General features: G+C 43.5%; 3 protein-coding genes across 6 annotated transcripts; 1 reads left to right on the forward strand and 2 right to left on the reverse strand.

The window, feature by feature from the left end:
* Positions 1–5,029: 5,029 nt before the first annotated feature.
* LOC115762524 (lysophospholipid acyltransferase 1) lies at positions 5,030–18,810 on the reverse strand. Of its 3 annotated transcripts, none has more exons than XM_030704785.1 (8): positions 18,247–18,810; positions 7,689–7,912; positions 7,456–7,624; positions 7,212–7,382; positions 6,629–6,976; positions 6,209–6,541; positions 5,872–6,142; positions 5,600–5,770 (listed from the first exon to the last, which is right to left on the reverse strand). In XM_030704785.1, exons 1-8 carry the CDS (start codon positions 18,340–18,342, stop codon positions 5,685–5,687), a joined length of 1,698 nt encoding a protein of 565 aa, XP_030560645.1. In that variant the 5' UTR covers positions 18,343–18,810; the 3' UTR covers positions 5,600–5,684. The 3 variants fall into 3 exon arrangements, with proteins under 3 accessions (XP_030560643.1, XP_030560645.1, XP_030560644.1); XM_030704784.1 differs by having other exon boundaries at positions 5,600–5,773; XM_030704783.1 differs by having other exon boundaries at positions 5,030–6,142.
* LOC115762522 (mucin-2-like) lies at positions 10,932–13,893 on the reverse strand. Its single transcript, XM_030704782.1, has 2 exons — positions 13,822–13,893; positions 10,932–13,766 (listed from the first exon to the last, which is right to left on the reverse strand). Exons 1-2 carry the CDS (start codon positions 13,829–13,831, stop codon positions 11,068–11,070), a joined length of 2,709 nt encoding a protein of 902 aa, XP_030560642.1. The 5' UTR covers positions 13,832–13,893; the 3' UTR covers positions 10,932–11,067.
* A 522-nt stretch (positions 18,811–19,332) lies between the features above and the next one.
* Positions 19,333–22,172, forward strand: LOC115762413 (mesoderm induction early response protein 1). 2 transcript variants are annotated; one of them, XM_030704602.1, is made up of 4 exons: positions 19,337–19,522; positions 19,656–20,377; positions 20,488–21,089; positions 21,381–22,172. In XM_030704602.1, the coding sequence occupies exons 2-4, from the start codon at positions 19,702–19,704 to the stop codon at positions 21,852–21,854; spliced, it is 1,752 nt and encodes a 583-aa protein (XP_030560462.1). In that variant the 5' UTR covers positions 19,337–19,522; positions 19,656–19,701; the 3' UTR covers positions 21,855–22,172. The 2 variants fall into 2 exon arrangements, with proteins under 2 accessions (XP_030560463.1, XP_030560462.1); XM_030704603.1 differs by having other exon boundaries at positions 19,333–20,377; positions 21,316–21,430.
* The last annotated feature ends 555 nt before the right edge of the window (positions 22,173–22,727 follow it).

Raw genomic sequence — 22,727 nt, forward strand, 5'->3', positions numbered from 1 at the left:
GTTCCTGGCTGAATGCGCATTTATCCGCCTGCGAATTGATGTGAATTAACTTTTAACTAGCACCTGGCACAATATCACAGTCAAATAATTAGCTATAATCCACCCGGGTCCGATAGCCCCAACTCTGCCCATCTTTCGCATTATTTATTCTTGTATATCTTTTTGCACTTATTGTCCAAATATTACGATATATTTTTGGTACCTAAAGTTGACATTCATAGGTGCCACAAATCAATAGTGCTAAAATGCGTTACATGAACAACGTGCCAAATCGATAATTATCGATAGGGCTGTATATATATATATTTATCGATATATTGATATTTATCGATTTTTTAAGAATTTGAGAACAAAGAAACGGGGAAAAGGCATACACATACATTATATGATCAAACTAAAATCTAGTCTGCGAAGTGATATTTATCGATTTATAAACAATTGAGTGTATTTATTGATCACTTAAAGCATGCACATACTTCGGATATATGAACTAACTAACACCTAGGCTGCAAATCATTATTTATCGATAGTTTTCGATATTTATCGATATGCACAAAATTGAGTTCAACATTATTTCATAGAAGAAGTTTGAAATATTTTCAAAAATAACAAGTCCTTTTCGTTTTTCCACCAGCTTTTACAAAACCCATAAATTACTTCAGCTTTCACAGTCTCTCTAATAACTCTGATCCATAAAATGAAGGCTTTATGAATGTGGAGATGCCTTCTACTGCCTGTAACTTGCAAAAGGGCCCAAGCTTCAACTACCCTAACTTAGACATTTGTAATGGGTAAAGTCTACAATAAATTTCAATTGAATTGGAACTTGGTTGGGTGGACGGGATTAAAGTAAGTAAGAAAATGCTGTGGGTTCGGTTCTGAAGAATTCTTGGTGCGAATTCCGGTGTTTTTTTTTATGGCATGCGATTTATACAATTTTTTTGTGTATGCCAATTGCCAGGCACGGACAACAATTACGCGCATTATCCTTGCGAGTCGAGTTAAAGATGCAGACGCAGACGACCATGGAAATGTAGATGGGCGGCGGGGGGTGGGTGGGTGTGGGGTTGGGGACGGGTCAGAAGCTGGAGCCGGAGTCGAGTGATAACACGGCATTTGCTTAAACAAGCATAAATGCGAGCTGCTTAAAAATGGAGAAGGAAGCTGGAAAGTTCGCTGCCATTTTAATTTGGCTAAGTAGCGCCAGTGACAGGGAGAGAGAGGGAGAGGGGGAGAGAGAGAGAGGGAGAAAGAGAGAGAGAGAGAGATACAGCAAGGCGCATACCTTTGCTGGTCAAAAAATACAAAAATATAAGGAAAGCAAAAATAAAAACTCTAATTTAATTTTAACTTTGCTGGCGTCTGGGCAGCCACCCCCCCCCCCCCCCCCCCCCCCCCCGCCCTGTAACCCCTTCAACCCCCCCTCCACCCTTACTGCACATTCGCTTTTGTGTTTGATTCTGTTGTCAGCGTCTTTTGGCGCTTTATGCTTGTGGCACACTTTCCGCATCGCATTAGCCAGCCTCCCGCCCCGCAACGACCCACACCCCCCCGCCACCCACCACAACCCCCTGAACTGAGGCGAAAGAGTAAAAGTAAAATATTTGCTCGGCCATTGCAAGTGAGCAGCGCTGATTGCGGCACTAAAATGTAACGAGTTTCTTGTGCGACGATAAGATTTCGAGCTTGAGCATCAAACCGACCCCCGCTCCCCCTCCGCCCGCGGCTCCCTTACCCAGCGGTAATCCCCTTGACCCATCCGCGATTTAATCACAGTGAAGTTTGCCCATTTGCCGCTGGCCGTTTTATTCTCTTCTTTTATGCCTTGCACCCATTAACAATGTCTAAAAAGGGTATAACAAAGTTGCGTTAAGGCATGAAGTGGACATCCAGAGGCAGCTGTGACGCCATAAACCATATATATATCACATATTCTTGATTAGGCTGCAGGCTACAGAGATAGCTAAGGCAAACGTAGATCTAGCTTGTTCTATTTATCATCTGATAACTTTAACTGCTGACGTCTAAATCAAACAAAAGGCATTTGCATATGTGCAGCGCCCTTCTATGCGATTTTCATGAGCTCAAGTAAGGTTTTCAGATTTCCACATTTATTCAGAGATTCCTCTGACGGTGTTTGCAACTATGTGTCACTGACTGCCTGTCTCATCACTCTCTTTGTTTCCTTCTCTCTATCTCTCTCTCTCTGTTTCACTCTCTCATAGTGTTGCTCTCTCTCACTCTTTCTATTTCTTACCCACCTTTTACTTTTTTCTTTGTTCTTACTCTGTAACACTATTCTCCCTCTCTCTCTCTCTCTCCCTCTCTCTCTCACACACTCTCTCGCTCTCTTCTCTCTGTTTCTCTCTCTCTCTCTTTCCAACAATTTAACTTGCTCGCTGACTCTTATTTTATTTCTTTCTCTCGCTCTCTTATCAACCCGTTCTCTCTATGCTCATTTAATAATAGCCTTTCTATGCGATTTTCATGATTGGAAGTAAGCCAGTCGAACATACCCAACTGGCCTGAGTCGCATTTCTAGCAGCAGGTAAGTCTATCTTATGACCAAAGTTTGTAAGTAGCTTTAAGGCAGTTGGCACCTACGCCCCCAGTTAGCCTGGGCCTGACAATCGACAGCAATTTGCCAAGGTCCCCACCCCACCCCCGCACCAGACATTAAGAGGCAGCAGCCAAGCCAAAGCGCCGTCGATGACCAAATTCGTATTCACAAAGCATCCGATAAGCATAACAGTTGTCGTCAAGTGAGCGTCGTGCCGCCGGCGCACACCTTATCCAGCGGTTGGCAGCACAACTGGAGTTGGCTCTAGCAGCTGGAGGAGTTGGGGCGGCAACAAATCGTCGCCAGCTGCCAGCGACAATAAAACGTTTTACAATGTAACTAAGGCGACGACATGCCGCTGCCGTAGACGTGAATCTCGGTGTGGCAGAGGAAGCCGCCCCTTTGGCTTTGGTCTGGCGGCGGTCTGCTTGAAATGAGCGCAACCTCTCACATGTGGCAATAATGTGCGAATCGCTTGCCCCATGTGCAACAAAGTTAATAATTGTTTATTGCCACAGCGACAGCTGCGATATTTTGTGCCCAAAAGATGTCTAGAGCAGGTAAGGCTCGCATTAAGCCAGGCTATAGCCGTTTTTTTCTATAATTGAATAAGCCAAAGTAAAGCTAACATAAATATAACCGGTGAACCCACAGCCAAGGAAAAAAAAGCTGAAAAAAAACCGCCCAAAAATTGTACTGATAAAAAACCGCCAAAAACATAGCTAAATCAGCTAGCACAGCCAAAAGACAAACGAAGGCAGCGCGCCAAAGCTCCGACTCCAAAGCTCAAAACGTATCGATAGTTCCGATAGTTTTGGTGCACACCAAAGTGATTAATCGATACTATCGATGCCATCGATTACTTGAGCGCGCGTTCAAGTTTAACCGTTTGAAATTTGTATTTAACTGCAAATTGGTTTCATTCCAAATAAAACCAAGCAACGTTACACACACAAACACAATTTTATTTATTTAATTTTCTTGGTGTTTTATTCTGGTTTTCTTCACATTTACCTACTCGACTTTCGAATACGTATATTTAAAGGCATATTCATGCATTTAGTTTGTGCATTTTTCGTGTCCCAAGGATCGTCAACAATTAGAAACAAATGTGCGCTGCTTTTGTTATTATTGTTTCTCTTTAATCGTGTGGATTTTATTACTATAAATATACAAAATATACATATATATGCATATATACTTACATATATATATACGCGTGTGATGGTTATATGTTCTTTTCTTTCATTTTTTTTAATAAACAATAAATGGTTTAAACAAACTACATTTATAGTAGGAGTAAATTGTGCTTAAGCTACTAAAAGGAGCTGGAGTTGGGTTTCAAATTGAAATATAAACATACAAAATTCCAGCCAACATTGCCGGGGAAGTAGAGCAGTACAAAGATCATAAATGTGGCTAAATGCTCCGCCTCGTCTTTCGTACACACACATGCATGCATACACAATTCTGGAGAGACAATTATATATATATATCTATATGTCAATAATATCGAACCGATATAAAATAAATCTTATTAAATAAGTTGAACTACGCGTGTTTCGTTTGTTTTCTCGTTTCATATTTTGTTTTTAGTGTATTCAATTTTCAAATAGCTTTCAGTCTAAAGTTGAGTTTTGGTTGAGTTAAACGTGATATTTACCAGCATTTACTTTTTTTTTTTGTTGTTGAGGATATTTCTTGGTGCCATTTGCAGATTGCGTTCGTTAATATGTATAAAAGTTAGCCGGCTTTCATAATTGGACATTTACATACATAGACTATATGGTAAACATGTAAACAAATTGTACATATTGGAAGAATTCTTAAATACATACAAAAGTGTATTGACGTTCTTAACAAACATGCATACATTACGTTTAACAACAAATTATATACATCACACATCTAGAATTTAATATATAGTACATAAATGTTGCTCAATACGTATTTACAGTCGCTCACAATAATATATGCATACGCATGAGTTTTGTGTGAATCGTTCGATATCAAGACTGCAAAACCGGTTCGAACCCGGAATTCCGATTTCTAATTAAACCAAGAACCGAACTTAAAAGCGGTATCAGCCGAAGTACAGCAGAACCTGAACAAAGTAAATTGAATTACAATAATAATAAAAATATACAAATATAAAAGATTTACTGTATAATTAATTGCACCATTCTATTGCAAGAATCTGAATCCAAGCTCGGAAGTTAGTTTGCAGCCTCGTTCGATATACGCTTCTCCAATTGCATTTATTTTAATTATCTATTATATTTTGGCTATTTTGTTTTTTTTTTTTTATCAAAATTGTGCATGGTATAAAAAATCATACAATTTGTAAACTCTACTTATTGGAATTTATATATGTATAAACAAATAAAATTGCAACTGAAACATGTTTGGAAAATGTTTGTTTCATGTTTTGTTGCTTTGTTCCGTTTTGCAGTTTTGTGTGCGTGTGAGTGTGTGTGCCGTGTGCCGTGTGTGTGTGTGCGTGTGTGCCGTGTGCGTGTGTGTGTGCGTGTGTTTAAGCTGTTAGCCCACAGCACCTGCTTCTCCGTGTCATTTCCCTACCAAACCTCCCATCCGCGTCAATCCCAGCCGTGTCTCAATTGTCCAGTTGTTGTTGCAGCTACCTTTTTCTTCTTTCTCATTTGGTTTCTACCGGCCACCCCCCGCTCCGGTTCTCTATTTGGCATGGCCATTGCTCAGCACCGCAGGCAATACGTTCGCCTGCTGCACCACCGCATTTATAACATCGATCTCCTTCTTCAGAAAGGCGCCGCTGTTCTCCTCCTCGGACAGTGGGCCGCCCGTGGAGCTGTTGGAGCTGATGTTGTTGTCATGTTGGCCATGTGCGGCGGATATGTTGCGCTTGCGCAGACCAGCTGCAGCGGCGTCCACCAGATTGGCGGCACCGCTACTGACTGTGCCGGCGGCTAGCTTTAGTTTGGGAAACTCAATGTCGCGCATCAGATCGTTCTTGAACTCAACGATGCCGCTGACAGTTTCGGTGACAGTCTTATCAATAAATTCCTCAATATTTTTGGTTTCCGCTTCGATCTTCTCCTTCAGCTTGCTGGACAACTGATCCATTTCGCACTGATCGTGCGGCACGCTAACCGCGTCGCGAGCGCTTGTTTCCTGTGGATGTGGCTTGGGGCTCAGGGGTTGCTTCTGCTGTTTGTGCTGCTGCGGCTGTTGCTGCTGTGGGCGTGGTTGGAGTATTTTATTATTCTGTGGCTGACTCGACATGTGCTGTTGTTGTTGTTGTTGTTGTTGTTGCTGTGTCAATGTGTCATTACGTTTAGCGGGCTCACTGAGAACCGCCTGCTCCTCCTCAACATTGAGATCGTGCGTGTTGTTGTCCACGGCCAACGGATCGTCAGCAGCAGCAGCTGCTGCTGCTGTTGTTGTTCCAGTAGCAATATCGCTTATATTAGCCGTAAGATTCGTGCCGGCGGCACTTCTATTCGGACGCTGCTCGCCGCGTATGAATCGTGGTAAAATAAATATGGTCACTAATGAAATAATATGAAGGCACAAACAAAATCTCAGGTACAATTTGATGCTGCCCTGCAATAACGAAAAGTAACAACAGCTTAATAAAAGTACAAGCATATTAATCGGTTAACAACTAACCATAAATTCAAGCAGAACAAATGGGAATGTGGTGTAGCCCATCACGATGCGTGTGGTGATGATGGTTAGAATGTCGTAGAACATGCGCGTAAATTGTGTGCTCTGGAAGCGATAGCGGAGCATGCGACGCGCTGTCCGCGCCGCTGTTACCATTAAGGCACCCGTGGCAAAGGTCAAATAGTAGCCAGGATAGAAGCCATGCCAAACGGCGCTCAAGGCGAACGTCAACAATGTGCCATACTGCTTGGGCACACGCTCATAGACGAGCGTACGGAGCCAGCGATTCGTGCCGCAGTTCCAATTGTTGATGGCATCGCGCATATTCGAGGCAAACTGTAAGTGGACAGAGTATCAATAAATCTATATATAATTTGTGCCTGCTCTCAAATATAAGTTGAGCGTAATCGATGCTCCGCTTACCTCAAATGACAGCACATTTATGTTGGATATTAGATCCCATTTGGCATTGCCATCCTTGTCGTAGCCGGTGAAACCCAAGCCCGAATTATTGCATATGGCATCGGCGAGTAGCCAGGCATGATAATACTTAAAGCGTATACAGGTGGTTGCCATCATGGCATACCAAAACTTATAGGGTATGCTTGTGTCATTGATAAAGTCATCCTCTTTCATATTCTTGACTGGATAGATTTTGACAAACTTCATAAATATGAAGGCGCACACCATGCTGCCGAGCACCTTGCGTATCACGGTTTTCGTTGGCGACGGCTCCACCACCAGCTCCGACTTGCCATTGTCCAGACTGGCCTGAAAAGCAATGCAAAGCAAGAACAGAATCGAGAGTCAATTTCAAGTGTAATGAGAGAGCTGCAAAATTGAAATTGATGAGTCAGACGGCAGACAACGACGACCAGACAAGAGCAGATGGCAGACAGTGGCCCAACCCGCCGCCGCCGCCGCCGCCGCCGGGCTTGGCTAATGCAATCACTGCAGCCACATAATCATTGCAGAGACTGTGCGCACATCTGTGTGGTCCACTTACATTGCTCGCCGGACGCTTCAATAGATTGTAGCCCTCTACAAACTCAATGTAGTCCTTGTAAAAGACCAACGGGCCGGCCATAAGGCTCTGAAAGTGCCACACATACGAGAAATACTCCAATGCGGATGGCATTTTTCTAATCGCATGATATTGCTGCGCCCTTGTCAAGTCCTGCGGCAATGAGACAAATGAAAAGCATTAGCAACTGATTGCACTTTAGACAATCAATCAATTAATCGCTCACCTCATCCTGGCGCACAAAGCCGTCGTGTATGCTAAATGCCAGGCTGGTCACCTTCTGCGTGATGATCATCAGCGGCCCGGTTATGTCCAGTGCATAGGAACCGTAATCGTAGATCTGACGCATCAGGTGCACGCACAACAGGTAGCCCATGGCCACCAGCAAGACGCTTCTGCAAAAGAAACAACAGATGAGTTTTAAGCTCTTCGTTGGGAGTCATCATTTTCGCCACCCACCTCTGCACAATGCGCGGATCCTGTGTGCGTATCACGATATAGCATAAGGCCGGCAAACCGGCAATGTGTATGGCCTGCTGGCCAAAGCAAAAGTAGCCAAAGGCCAGGCCCAAGGACATGGCGAAAGCGTGTCGCACCTCATAGGAGACCTTCGATGGATGCAGCCACGAGCGGAAGAGCGAGGCCAGGAAGAGTGCCGATATTTGGCAGACTAAAAAGTTGACCTGCAAATAAAAAAAAACAAGAATGTTAGATAAAAATATGAAAGAAAACATTTGATTAAGAAATTTACTGATTGATTGATTGAGTGATTGACAGACTGGCTGACTGATGATCAATGCTCAGAACAAACCGTAAGATAAGGGAAAGAAATAGGCATCATATTGTCAAAACTTAGCTGACTTTAAAAAATATTAATTGATTGATTGATTGACCATCTAGCTACTGATTGATGGCCAACGCGCAGTAATGTACAAGTAAAGGATAAATTAAGATAAAGGAGGAGGAAATAAATGGCATATTTTATGAGCATAATTGGGAATAACTGATTGATCGAATGATTGACAGACTAACTGGCTGATTGATGATAAGAAGATAAAGGAATAGAAAAACTGACTGATCGAATGACTGACAGACTAACTGGCTGATTGATGATCAACGCACAGTACAACTGTTATATAAAGGAGAGATGTATTCATTAGGCTGACAACTGATTGATTGACAGACTGTCTGACTGACTGACTGACTGATCAAACCCAGGAGTGGAAAATTGGTGAAAGCTCATTTTCAAAGATTCTATTGAAAATTCATTGGCAATGTATTTCACACAACCGTAAAACATTACCATAAAATACTGATTGATTGACAGGCTAATTAAATGATTGATGATTAACAGAACAAGCCATAAAAGCTAGAAAGAACTAAAAACTCATATGGAATTTTGAAAAATTCCTCCGACATAAGTGAAAAATTGCTGAAGTACGTTTATATAATTTACTTTTCATTTAATCTGTGTTCTATGTGAAAATTCATTGGAAATCAATATAAGTAGAAAATGGTTATCCCAGGCGACTTCTAAATCGATTTGAATACTAATCACATGTGCTCAAGCTGGCTTATTTAACTGAATACTAGAATTCTATTGAAGATATCTTACAAGTTCTACGACATACTATATATTTAATAGGTTAATACTAGACACAGAGCCCATAACTTGTTTTGTTGTGTAATTCGGCCCATTGAAGCTTTTACAATTGCGGCTACAAATGCCATATATATAAGTATATCAAATATATAGTGTACGGTTGACGTGAACATGATCGGAAATCGGGTATCACGCGACCTGATCAATGTACAGCTGCAGAGCTTGATGACTGACCGTGGCCTTGGCCATCGTTTGACATATTCTATGCAAATGATGCATACAGCACAGATCTCTATTATATATTTCTATGTCGGCCAGATGCGCCTGTTCTATATAGTATATAGATATATATGTATATGTACACTGACAATTGCAAGTGCTCGAATTTCTCAAGCGTGCACCTTGCCAACAGTCGACGTCTGCCGTTCAAATAGGGTCTAATTAAAATAGATTGCTAATTTATGGACTCTATGAAAAATTACACGACTTTTTAAACATGAATTGTCGAATGTTGGAAGATGGAAGAATTTTAAATTCTAAGTTATGTTGAATTGAAGATTGAATTTGTGGAGAACAAGAAACAGCTCAGTTACAATAATATTTGAAGGAAAACTACGTTACGTTACGAATGTCACGTAACGGATGTCCAATAACGGATATTACGTAATGTACGTCACATAACGGATGCTACGTAATCTATGTCACATAACGGATGTTACGTAACGAATGTTACGTTGCGGATATCACGTAACGGATGTTACGTAACGGATATTACGTAACGGCTGATACGTAACGAATATCACGTAACGTTTTATATGTATTTGTTTACGAAATGGAATTTTTTCCAGAAATGCTTTCAATACAGATATTACGTACCACGTAAGCTGTACCGTAGATAAAAAATAGTGTTGATAAGGACTGAAAGACTGAACGGCTCCCCTATAGAGCGATCGATAAAGAAATTGTTAACGCTCATATTCATTTCTCTGCGTGCGTTTCGATATCATTCTGTGAGCGCTGCTGATAGCGTAAGGCCCCGACAAATAAACCCATTGATAATTGTGCACCAAAAATTTGGGGACACAGCGATATTTCATTGTCAAGGCTTGGCCATTCTTTAAGCCCCACACCCACCGGCCCAGTGTTAAGCCTTCCAAGGCGGATGTGCTTTTGTTATCAGCTTGCGACTGTCAAACTAGACCTTATCTTTTAGCTATTATTGTCTGCCACAGTTGAAATCAGTGCGAATAATATATAAGTATGTTAATGTACGCTTATCAATCACAGAGCGCATAATCAGAGGAATATGAACTCATTTCAAGTATTTACAGCGACAGAACAAAGAAATTTATAAGAAAACAAAGCAATTTGTATATATATATATATATAGATATATATATATATATTTAAAATGAATGAATGACTTTTCTTAGTGGAATTTAACAGCTATAACTCTTACGAAACTTTAGTAAAAAGAGAGTAGTTTAAGGTCAGGTCATATATGTATAATAGATAGGTTTCTGATGGTATAAAGAATACAGCTGTAAGATATTAACCTTAGCAGAATATTCTGACAAGGCATCACAATAACACAACAATATTCGCCTATAAAACAAAAGTGAGTTAATATAACAGATAACCTTGAGGGTTATCGTTCAGTTGAGAAATAAATGGGACAAGCATATTGTATAAAGCACAGATAATAATAATCGATAAGTTACTTGTAGCTGAACCACTTGAAAAATTAAACTAGGATCAAAGAACTACTCCAAACAGAACGAACGAGTTAAGCGAGTGAACCACTTGGCGAACGAGTAAGGCGAGTGAACCACTTGGCGAACGAGTAAAGCGAGTGAGCCACTTGGCGAACGAGTAAAGCGAGTGAACCACTTGGCGAACAAGTAAAGCGAGTGAACCACTTGGCGAACGAGTAAAGCCAGTAAACCACTTGGCGAACAAGTGAAACGAGTGAACCACTTGGCGAACGAGTAAAGCGAGTGAACCACTTGGCGAACGAGTGATCCGAACACGAATAAAAAAGCTATTCCATTTAAACTAGCGTATACATCACATATGTACACAGTATTTAGAAATTCGGAACTAGTTCCAAAAAAGTGAGGATATGTATGTATAAGCTGCGATTTATTTGAATTAATTTCTATCTTGGCTAGGTGTATTATATAGTCAGTTAATGGAGAGATTTGCCTTGGTCTGTCTGCTCGACTTTATCGTTGCTCAATTACGCTGCGCGGCACAGTTGAGCACCAAGTTGCGACGGCGACATTTGCCTGCCTCGATATCGAACCAGCTGCCCGCCTTGCAGCGTCGCACCACGCGAACACCGCCGTTGCACTGGTAGAACCGGCGGCAATGCTTCGAGTCCTGCAGGAAAACGCCGTCGGCTCTGTTCTGACAGTCGTCGCTGGAGGAGCTGATGAGACTTAGCAGACGATTGACAATAGATTTTTTAACTTCTTTTGCAACTTCTTCTTCACAAGGTGTGGTGGTTGGTGGAGCACACGGTGTGGTTGTAGATGGCTCACACGGAGTTGTCGTTGGTGGGGCAGTCTCACAGGGAGTTGTCGGTGGTGGAGCAGTCTCACAGGGAGTTGTCGGTGGTGGGTCAGTCTCACAGGGAGTTGTCGGTGGTGGGGCAGTCTCACAGGGAGTTGTTGTGGGTATTGCCGGTGGTGCTGCACATGGTGCTGTTGTAGTTGGACGACGACAGGGTTGCTTTGTTGTAGTTATAGTTTCACTTGGCGTCGTTGCGAGTGGTGCACTTGTCGACGTTGCGGGTGGTGCACTTGTCGCCGTTGTTGTAGGTTGTGGTGCTGTTTCACAAGGAGTTGTTGTGGGTGGAGGTGGGGCGCTTGTTGTTGTTGCTGTCGTTGTTGTAGGTGGTGGTGGTGCGCTTGTTGTTGTCGTTGCTGTAGGTTGTGGTGCTGTTTCACAAGGAGTTGTTGTGGGTGGAGGTGGTGTGCTTGTTGTTGTCGTTGTTGTAGGTGGTGGCGGTGCGCTTGTTGTTGACGTTGTTGTAGGTGGTGGTGCGGTTTCACAAGGAGTTGTTATGGGTGGAGATGGGGCGCTCGATGTTGTTGTAGGTGGTGGTGCGGTTTCACAAGGAGTTGTTGTGGGTGGAGGTGGTGCGCATGTTGTTGTCGTTGTTGTAGGTGGTGGTGGTGCGCTTGTTGTTGTCGTTGTTGTAGGTGGTGGTGCTGTTTCACAAGGAGTTGTTATTGGTGGAGATGGGGCGCTTGTTGTTGTTGAAGGGGGTGGTGCGGTTTCACAAGGAGTTGTTGTGGGTGGAGGTGGTGCGCTTGTTGTTGTCGTTGTTGTAGGTGGTGGTGGTGGTGCGCTTGTTGTTGACGTAGTTGTAGGTGGTGGTGCTGTTTCACAAGGAGTTGTTGTGGGTGGAGGTGGTGCGCTTGTTGTTGTCGTTGTTGTAGGTGGTGGCGGTGCGCTTGTGGCTGTCGTTGTTGTAGGTGGTGGTGCTGTTTCACAAGGAGTTGTAGGTGGCGGGGGTGCGCTTGTTGTTGTCGTTGTTGTAGGTGGTGGTGCTGTTTCACAAGGAGTTGTTGTGGGTGGAGGTGGTGCGCTTGTTGTTGTCGTTGTTAAAGGTGGTGGTGCTGTTTCACATGGAGTTGTTGTGGGTGGAGGTGGGGCGCCTGTTGTTGTCGTTGTTGTAGGTGGTGGTGGTGCGCTTGTTGTTGTCGTTGTTGTAGGTGGTGGTGGTGCGCTTGTTGTTGTCGTTGTTGTAGGTGGTGGTGCTGTTTCACAAGGAGTTGTTATTGGTGGAGATGGGACGCTTGTTGTTGTTGTAGGGGGTGGTGCGGTTTCACAAGGAGTTGTTGTGGGTGGAGGTGGTGTGCTTGTTGTTGTCGTTGTTGTAGGTGGTGGCGGTGCGCTTGTTGTTGACGTTGTTGTAGGTGGTGGTGCGGTTTCACAAGGAGTTGTTATGGGTGGAGATGGGGCGCTCGATGTTGTTGTAGGTGGTGGTGCGGTTTCACAAGGAGTTGTTGTGGGTGGAGGTGGTGCGCTTGTTGTTGTCGTTGTTGTAGGTGGTGGTGGTGCGCTTGTTGTTGTCGTTGTTGTAGGTGGTGGTGCTGTTTCACAAGGAGTTGTTATTGGTGGAGATGGGACGCTTGTTGTTGTTGTAGGGGGTGGTGCGGTTTCACAAGGAGTTGTTGTGGGTGGAGGTGGTGCGCTTGTTGTTGTCGTTGTTGTAGGTGGTGGTGCTGGTGCGCTTGTTGTTGACGTTGTTGTAGGTGGTGGTGCTGTTTCACAAGGAGTTGTTGTGGGTGGAGATGGTGTGCTTGTTGTTGTCGTTGTTGTAGGTGGTGGTGCTGTTTCACAAGGAGTTATTGTGGGTGGAGGTGGTGTGCTTGTTGTTGTCGTTGTTGTAGGTGGTGGTGGTGGTGCGCTTGTTGTTGTCGTTTTTGTAGGTGGTGGTGCTGTTTCACAAGGAGTTGTTGTGGGTGGAGGTGTTGGAGGTGCTGTCTCACAAGGAGTTGTTGGTGGTGGTGTTGCTGGTGGGGCACATGTTGTGGTGATAGGCGGCGAGGGCGGTGGCTCTATATCACACGGAGCCTTTGGCGTGGTTGTCTCGCATGGGGGAGGTGTTGTTGAGCAGGGCTCGTGGTCACCCGCATCCAAATCAAGAGCAACACGCAGCGCCAAGCCCCTTAAATTGATGCAGTGGACCAAACTGGCCAATTTACAGGACTGGCTTGCCTCGTCATAATACTGTCCCAGGCGACAGGTGTGATGCACAGCTCTGCCGCGCGTGCAAACATAATAGCCGGCACACCTGGCCGGATCAGTTAGAAGGGCACCGTTGGCCAGGCTATTGCAACTGGGCCGCAATCTTTGGTCGGCACTCGTGACGGCTACGGCAACTGCGGCAATTGTCACTAAGCCCACAAGTAGAACGTTTACTGGAAAAGGACATGCGTAAGGGCGTGACTGGCTGCGGGAATAAGTATCACTTACAAGATTTCATCTAAGACTCTGCTCTGCTCTGCTCGAAAGGATAACTAACTGAAGTGTGTTACTTTATCGCTTCCGAACTTAATTGTTGCAGCCGAAGCTACAGTACTCTCTTTTATACCCAATGCCCATTTGTTTGTGCAGCTTCAACTCAAGTGCTTTACCAAACAATTTGGCTAATTGGGCGCACAAATGTTTCCCATATTGACAATACAATTTAAATGTAGATAATGAAACAACATTTGCATGTATCTCTAAGCACTTCTGTGCTTACAACTAACGCTCCCCCCTATTGCTTAGAGATGGTGTCCATTGAAAATGTGGAAGCTGCCGTCCCATAAGGGTGTGCTTCGATTAGGTATATACGCCAAGTTGAAATAAAAGGTATTTAAGTTAGAACAGACGCTAGTTAGAGCTGGTTTCGCAGAGTCTAAGGCACTGCCGTTTAGGCAACCCAACAATCCTTCGACTCTTAGACTTTAGACTTCTTAAAAACTGAAGTCTGTTGATTTAATTTCATCAGATATTCTCACATTTTGTCAACGTGGCCTGATATAGGCACCATTTGTGCGTCATAAAGATAAGTTCTACGCAATTGACGCATTCAGATAGGCCACACGGTTGTGATTTGCCAAGCTTGCAATAGGAATTTGTACATTTTGGTTTTTGTTTTTTTTTTTCTTTTCTTTTGCCGGACAATGTCATCTGCCCAAGCACAGAGCATAGCTATCCATCAATCTTGGTATCGGGAATCTGCAATGTTGAAATGCTGTTGCAAATGCACACAACGAATGTTGATTAACCAGTTTTGCGCCGAAACCCAAGATAGTATCCACAAGAAACAAGCTCACAAGCGTGTTTAACAAAACTAAGCAAACCAACTGCAAGACCAACGAAAGGGAATATAACTTAATAGATCAAAGTAATGTACATTCAAGTGCGCATTCAATAATCAACAAACCTTAGGCATAGCATAGTAGAAAAACAAGTACACGGAAGGAAGTTGTCTGTCAGTTGGCTGAGCTAAGCCAAGGCCTTTGTTTGAAAACTGCTTCTAGGAGGAGGAGGCAAGGGGCCCTCAGGCCAGAAGCTTACATCACACGAGGCGCTCTCGCTGCCGGGATAGACCCAAAAAACAGGTCTCTATACATGTGCTCAAGGTAAGATGATTCAACTGAGCATGGAATTGCGCTGAAGCAAGCAGTCGGTGCGGCGAGCAGCGAAACAAGTGCTAAATACGGCCACATTAGTAGAAAAATATAATATATATAAATGTAAATAAATAAAAATACATAAATATAAAGCTAAAAACTAAGCTCGAGAAATGCCGGCCTAGTTTTTGTACTTTATAGCCCAACCAGCTCGTCAAAACTTAATTTTAAGCAGCGCCCTTCTACGCAATTCTCATGAATTATAGCCAACATGTTAATAAAGTATTTGAAAAGTAACTGTCACAGTTTGCGCCCGTGACTGTAAAATAAAAATATTGCTCATCTATAGGCAACAGCTCGGCTCATTCTTCTCCCATTCACTTTCATTGCATTGTTCAACCCAACTTTACGGGAAATTAAAGCTCTTTCGATGCAATTTTAAGCTTAGAATCTGTTCTAGCCGTTGCCAATAAAACGCATTAATCAATCACTTGGCGTGTTAATGACTTCTTGTTGTTGCTGTTGGTGCACCGCAAAACAGAACAGAATAAATAAATAAAATGAAAGCAAGCCATAAATCATTTAATTAAATTCGGCACCCCCCTGGTTTGTTCTTTGCCACACGCAATGGACTTTGTGAGAGGCGGGCAAAAAAATAAATTAAAAAAATCGCCAAATATCAGCATACGAAAATGTGGCGTGATGACTATAAATAAATACAAAACAATAAAACCAACAGCAAATATTCTTTACGTGTACGTGTGATAAAAACAAAAAACAAAAAAAAAAGGCTAAACACTTTTTGGGTACACACAGGCAGATAAGAGGAAGAGAGCAGAGCTTGTAAGACCATGAACTCGTTACACTTTCGATTCGCGATACTTGTTGGTGATGACACTATCGAGTAATTGATTTACCGGTGCGCTAGGTTATTAAAACATTCTCCAATTTACATAAGCCAAACAAAATATTTACTAATTATAAGTGGCGCCATATGGCAGCAACAGTTGGCGATTGGCAGCTGGGCAAGGCGCAAATAACAAACAAGTTCAAGCTGTATGCAAAGCTCAAGGTCACACAATTATTAAATACATTTAATTTATGCATATTCACACGAGCAGAGAAATGGCAACTGAGAGAATTTCCGTTATTGCCATTGTTAACGGCCGCTCTCACTCGTGTGCGCGCGCTCTCTTCTATTGAAGCGCAACTGGTTGGTACGCATCTCCACAATATACAGCTGTTGCGCACGTGAACTAGTTCTGGTTCAGGTTCAGGTACGGTACTTTTGCTGCGCACTTGCCTTTGCATTTTAGTGCGACGCACAAATGAACAATGCAAAAGTAAAAAGAGAGCATTGGCGTGGGTGTTCTAAAGTTCAGAAGAACGCAAGCTTGCCGGCTGTTAGCTGGTTTTGCTGGTTCGTTAATTAACACTGCTCATACAAATATTTATTTCAGTGCAACAATTGGCCAATTTGCAGTTTAGGCAGAAATATTGTGTGTGTATGTGTATTTGCGTGCTGGGTTTTGGCCTTCCGCGCCAGTTATATGGCAAAACTTAAATAGTTGACCAAATATTTTTGGTGCTAATGATAAAACTGGTATACAGCGATTTTTCGATTACACCAGACAGCGCTAAAGCACGTCACGCCACATCGGACCACCCACACACACACACACACACATACATATATACACGCGCGCGCATACAAAGAAAAACAACGACCTTCCTGCGAAATGAAATGTGTCACACGTAAAACAAAAATAGTAAAAATTGCGAGTGAGCCAATCAATTGTTTATAGCGCGTTTCAAGAAACTGAAACACCCTGTGCCCGTGAGCCATGTCTGCGGCTACGTACATACATACATACATATGTATATCTGAGTCATTCACTCTCTCAGCTGTTGCTCATCTTTGTTTACAAACAAAAACGTTTAAAATTTGTATTTTTTTATGCAAAAGTAAATACAAAACAAAACAAAAATCAAAAAAGAACGCAACAAACCGTGCATGCTCTCACATTTTACTTGAATCGGACGGCTGACGACATATGGGATTAGATCATCCAAAAAAAAGTCAAATTTGTTGTTGTAACATGTTAGCCAATTGTCAGTACCTGCACACAAGCACAAGCACACGTGCTCGCATTAGATTAGCGGGCCTGCTAAGCGCCACTCGAAACGGATTTAACAACCTTCTGTGAGTGTAAGCCGAGCTCATAAGTACTTAACACACATACATACATATCTATCACATTCTCTTTGCTCTCTTTACATATTGCGTTCTCGTTCTCACGGTTTCATTTATGCAAATGCGAAACGCGCGCGCTTGCGTGTGTGCGAGAGGAAGACAGAGAGAGAGAGAGAGGGGGGGAGCGTGAGTTAAACGTGTCGCTATTGCAGTCTCAGCTGTTTAGTCAATTGGCTGTGCTTCTTCAAGTGTTGTGATTAATTCGCAACGAAATCATTCAATTACACAATTTTATTAACTGATGCACAATTTAAAAATACACGTGCCAACTAATCAACTAATAATAGCTGCCTCTATCAAATTGTATAAATAAAAAAAAAAACATTTACATGTATTAGAGGTGGGCATGTGTCAGGCATATGCAATACTTGAACACGAACGTTAGACTTGTCTTGTCAAGACGAGATACGTGCTCGTGTCACGTAAGAAAGCACGACACGCGCCCAGCTCTAATTTATATGCACATTAATTGCGTGTGTATATGATTTCACACAACACAAACAATCGACAGAGGTTAATGACAGCGTGATAGAGCGCAATACGCGAAAGTAGAACAGAAAAGGTAAACAGCAAATCAAATGTTTTGCTAAACGGCCAATTAGAAAACAGCCAAATTCTCTGTGTGTTTGTTTGTGTGCATTGGCGGCAATTTGAATGACAGTTGAAAGCGCAAAATTAACTCGTTTAACGGTACATCAGCTGTCAAAAACTTTATGCAATGCTCACCACATTGACATGTTGTTGCGGGGGACGCCAGTTAACCTTAAAATCAAAATATGCAGCCGGCGTTTAGCCTTCACTTCACGCACTTTTGACAGGGCCAAAGCACAGGGTGAGACAATCCTGGGCGCTCGTGGAACAATGTGGATATACTGGTTTGTTCCATGTACAAAGCATCGATGTTGCATTACTCAATAGATATGTGTATGTGTTTAGAAGTACACACACACACACGCACGCACACTGGCTACTGTATGGTTTGTGCGTCGGGGGGGGTAGGGGGGCAACAAAAGAAAAACTTACCAAATCAACAGACAGCCCAACGGCATCGGCCAACCAGGTAAACATGCGGCTGCCATCGTACAAATCATTCTCAATAAACTTGGGTGATTCGAGCATTTTGGCGTATTTCTTGTTGTTCTTTTGCAGCGTTGTCCTCGTTAAAGCTTCATTTGAACAATTACAGACAATTTAGCGCGTGGTTTGTTCACAAAGGAAACGCCGCTGCGTTCTTCAAACTAAAATCCGGACACTATGAATACGTTTCACAAAAAGAACAAACCCAAACGTGTGGGCGTTATTTTGAACTGCGTTTTATGCTTTTTTTTTTGTTGTTGTTAATTTACTAGTCAAATTTTGTGCAATAATTTTTGGGAAGTGTTGCTCTGTATATGTATTTATTTTGTAATCGCACGATGCGTGCGTCAAAATGGCCGTTCTCTTTCCGTTGAGTTTCGTATTCGCGTGCTTGCCTCCGACACGATTGAAAGAGAGAAAGAAACTGCGAGCAAGTTCTGTTTCAAATGAATTCGATGCCGAAATAAAAAAAATAATGTACACACATATGTTTATACTTGTATATGTGAGTAGTCGAACTTAAGCCTAATGATTGAATGAAAAAGTACTCGATTTGAGTAAGGGCATGTGCAACTACGATTTCTTATTGCAAGCCATAAAAAAATATATCGAGTGTGTGCATATTGTGGCAGCCATAACATTCGGCCGCACTGTTATTAACAGCCAGCACGGTTCTTGTTCTGGAAAGGTTTTGCTATTCTTTTATTAATTTTGTGCAGACAACATTTTGTTGATGCAATTGTGGGCTTGTAGCGAACAAAATAGTTGTTTTACGAAAATCAATTCTAATTGACGGCTGCTTTAAAAGACAAAAAGTAGAATTTGAATTTAACAGCAACAGACTGTTGCTTAACAACAGGGCCTTAACACAGCACCTGTTGTGGACAGCTGTTAAGTATTTCTAAATGTTAACGATGTATCGAATCTTTATTTATGAACATCAATATCGATTAATAATGAGCAGCTGAAATAACAGTCGATATTCCTGTTAGTAGTTTTTAGATATCATACATTTTGTGTTCTCTTAGAGGCCAAAGAAGCAGCCAACATAGAATAGAGCTCGTGGTCTACTAATTCGCTTGAGGCATTCGATAGCAGTAAGAAGCTAACAGCTTAAGACAATGTTATTTGTGGCGCAGTTACCGAAAACAAATGTTAATTTCAATTTCGAACGTGTATGAATTTTCTGTGTGAATTAGATGATAAATAGATGTGGTTTCTTGTAAGTAATCTGCGCTCTGTGCCAATTTTTGTCATCCGTTTTTATTTTCGAAACCGAGTGTGTGACAGCAGTTCGCGCTGTTAATAACATTTCAGAAAAATGTTAATTTTTTTTGGGTGCCCACATTCGTTAGTGCTCAATCGAGTAACAACTAAGCAAGAAGAACAAACAAACTTGCAATGGCGGGACGCGAACTAACAATAACGCCAACCAAACGGGAGCGCCGCAAATCCCCGGCCACGGGATTCGGCGCGGACAGCAGCAGCAGTGCACAACAGCAACCGCCGCCCATGTCGCCCGGATCTTCCATTGCGGACACCACATTCGAGCCAACAATTGATATGATGGTAAATGATTTTGACGACGAGGCCACATTGAACGAGGAGGAGGCGCTCGCCGATCTGGAGGCGCACAATGCCGAGGACGAGATAGCCACGTTGCGCGAGGAAAGCGAAATGCCCATCGAGCTGCTGCTGGCCAAATACAGCAGCATGACAAATATGGAGCCGGCGTCCGTCGCCCGTCCCAGCAGCAGCACCAGCAGCAGCTCGAGGCGACGACGTGCGCCCAAGCGACAGCTACCGGAAGACGAAGCCGCCGGCGCCGCCGAGGAGCCGCCAGCTGGCGCTGAGCCGCAGTCACATACAGTCGCACCAGGAAGTCCTCTGCTGGATTATGCAAGCCTAACGCCACAGTTCCACGAATCCGGCATGGATGCGGATCAAGTGCCAGGCGTTTTGCCGCCAGAGCTTACGAAGAAAACGCATCGCTCGCATTTACTCGACCTGTATCCCGAAGAGTCCTTTGAGACCGGTGCACAGCATGCCATGGACACTGTGGAGGATGTGGAAAGCTGTACGTGCACATATTTTATATTGACTTCTTTGATTTGACGGATTGAGGCACGGCTAAAGCCGGATAGTACATGCTAGTAGCACTTATATATATACAAATTCTTTCTTTAGTTACGCCGCTGCAGACGCTCCTTGAGGAGGTGGAGGCAGGGGAGGAGGAGGAGGAGGACAGCGACACCGATTCGGACGATGCGAGAAAAATAATTATGGTCGGACCGAACTATCAAGCTGAAATACCCGAGGGCCTATCGCAATATGGCGACATACTGCCGTACGAGAACGAGGATCAGTTGATTTGGGAGCCGAGCCAGGTCAGCGAGCGTGCCGTCGAGGATTATCTGGCCAAAATACAGGAGACGCGCTCGGTGATCAGCACAGAAGCCGAAGGCGCCAACGCAGCCGATCCCATAGAACGGGCTGAGCTCGAAGAGCTGCCAGCGGAAGCAACGTCGCCCGAAGCTCCAGCTCCAGTTGCTGCTGCGGCTGCGGCGCCAGCCGGCTCGGACATGGAGTCGGTGGTCAAGGACAACGAACAGGCGCTGCATCTGCTCGTCCAGTGCGGCTATGACTTCAAGGAGGCGCTGCGTCGCAAGCGAATGAATGTGCTGCCGCTCAGCGACACGATGAGCAGCTGGTCGGAGGAGGAGTGCCAGAAATTCGAGGAGGGCATACAAAAGTTTGGCAAGGACTTCTATCAGATACGACAGAATCAGGTAAACTATGCGACAACGCACAGTGGAACGCACACATGAGCAGACGGGACAAAAATCATTCAACAGCTACTCAAAAGCCGAAATTAAAAGATTTAACCTATTCAAACATAACCTAATTCTCAAATATATCGATTACAATATATCGATAAATTAGAGACTGTTTCAATGATTTTGGATACTTGTTCGAAATCTAAACTAGAATTTGTTTTCGATTTTTGCCCACCAGACGAACCACTGTGCGAGGCCACAAACACACACTTAAATGATGATCCCATGCGTGTGTCCTTTCAGGTGCGCACTAGAACCATGCGCGAACTGGTTCAGTTCTATTACCTGTGGAAGAAGAGCGAGCGACGTGATCAGAGCTTCGCCCTAAACGACACAATTGATCACATGGATGTATTTATCAACGAAGCTGGAAATGGAAACGGAAACGGAAATGGGAATGGGAATGGGAACGGAAATGGCAGCTGCTCATCGCTAGCCAGCAGCTGCAGCAGCAGCAATGGCCACAGCAACGGAAATGCCGCCATGGAGCTTCCACTGGACAAGGATGCAGCTCTCGAAGCAGCAGCAGCAGCGGCGGCTTCGTCGGCGGCGGCGTCGGCATCCCCAAGAAAATCCACAACGAAAAACTACTCGATTATGACCGGTGGCAATGGAGCAGCTGCAGCAACAGCTGTTGGCAGTCGCAAGCGCGGCGTCTCCTTTGCCCTTGACGAGGACAACATGGAGCAGGAGCAGGGATTAGAAAGCTTAAGCTAAAGCCAATTGGCCAGCAATTTTTGGGGGCAAAACAGCAGAGCATTTGAGCCATAAATGCGCAGGCGCTTCCGACTCAACGATGGCTGCTGCAAAAAAATAGGGCGTGGCATTCAACAAAATCAACATTCATTATAAAAAACATACCTACAATATATATGTATATACATATGTATAGATTATGTGTGTACAGTGAAAGCTCTCTTGAGCGTACGCTGACGGTTCCAGTTAAATTGTCCTCCTTAGTGTTAAATATATGTATGCATGTATATATATATATACGTGTTTATAGTGTGCAGTATGTGTAGAATATGTATCGTTTCATTAATATATGTATATGTTTCTGAAGTCTACCTCTCGTATAAAACTCGGTATTATTCAATCCAAATCGTTAAAGAGAGCTGCATTTTTGGCAGTGTTGAACGACAGCTCAATGAAACCATAAGAAAAAGAGAGCCGAGCAATATTAGCTGCGTATGCATGTGTGTGTGTGTGTATGTGTTTGTTTATAGTGTTGAAAAGCTCAGCCATACGGCGTACGTGAGAGACTTTCGCCTGGCTTAGACTGAGGTCAGCTGATTTTCGCTTATCCGTAATACGTGTGTTTATCCACAGTTATATACCTATAGAGGCTATAGCAACTGTAGAGCATATTGCGGCTGGTCGAACTCCTTGAACTGCTCAAAAGGATCAAATGTCAAGCGCAGAGCTGTTGCCATTTTGTCAGATAAAATAAACGCCCCAGACAATTCTCATATTCGCCTTTGCTTGCATTTTCGCAAACTCACACACACACACACGTATATGCACATATATATGCACAGGCAGCGGCACGTACACACGAGCATAGAGAACTTAATGGGAGATAGCAGTAAA

Source organism: Drosophila novamexicana, unplaced genomic scaffold (genome assembly GCF_003285875.2).
Source record: "Drosophila novamexicana strain 15010-1031.04,08,12 unplaced genomic scaffold, DnovRS2.1 tig00000564-arrow-pilon, whole genome shotgun sequence".
Taxonomy (NCBI): domain Eukaryota; kingdom Metazoa; phylum Arthropoda; class Insecta; order Diptera; family Drosophilidae; genus Drosophila; species Drosophila novamexicana.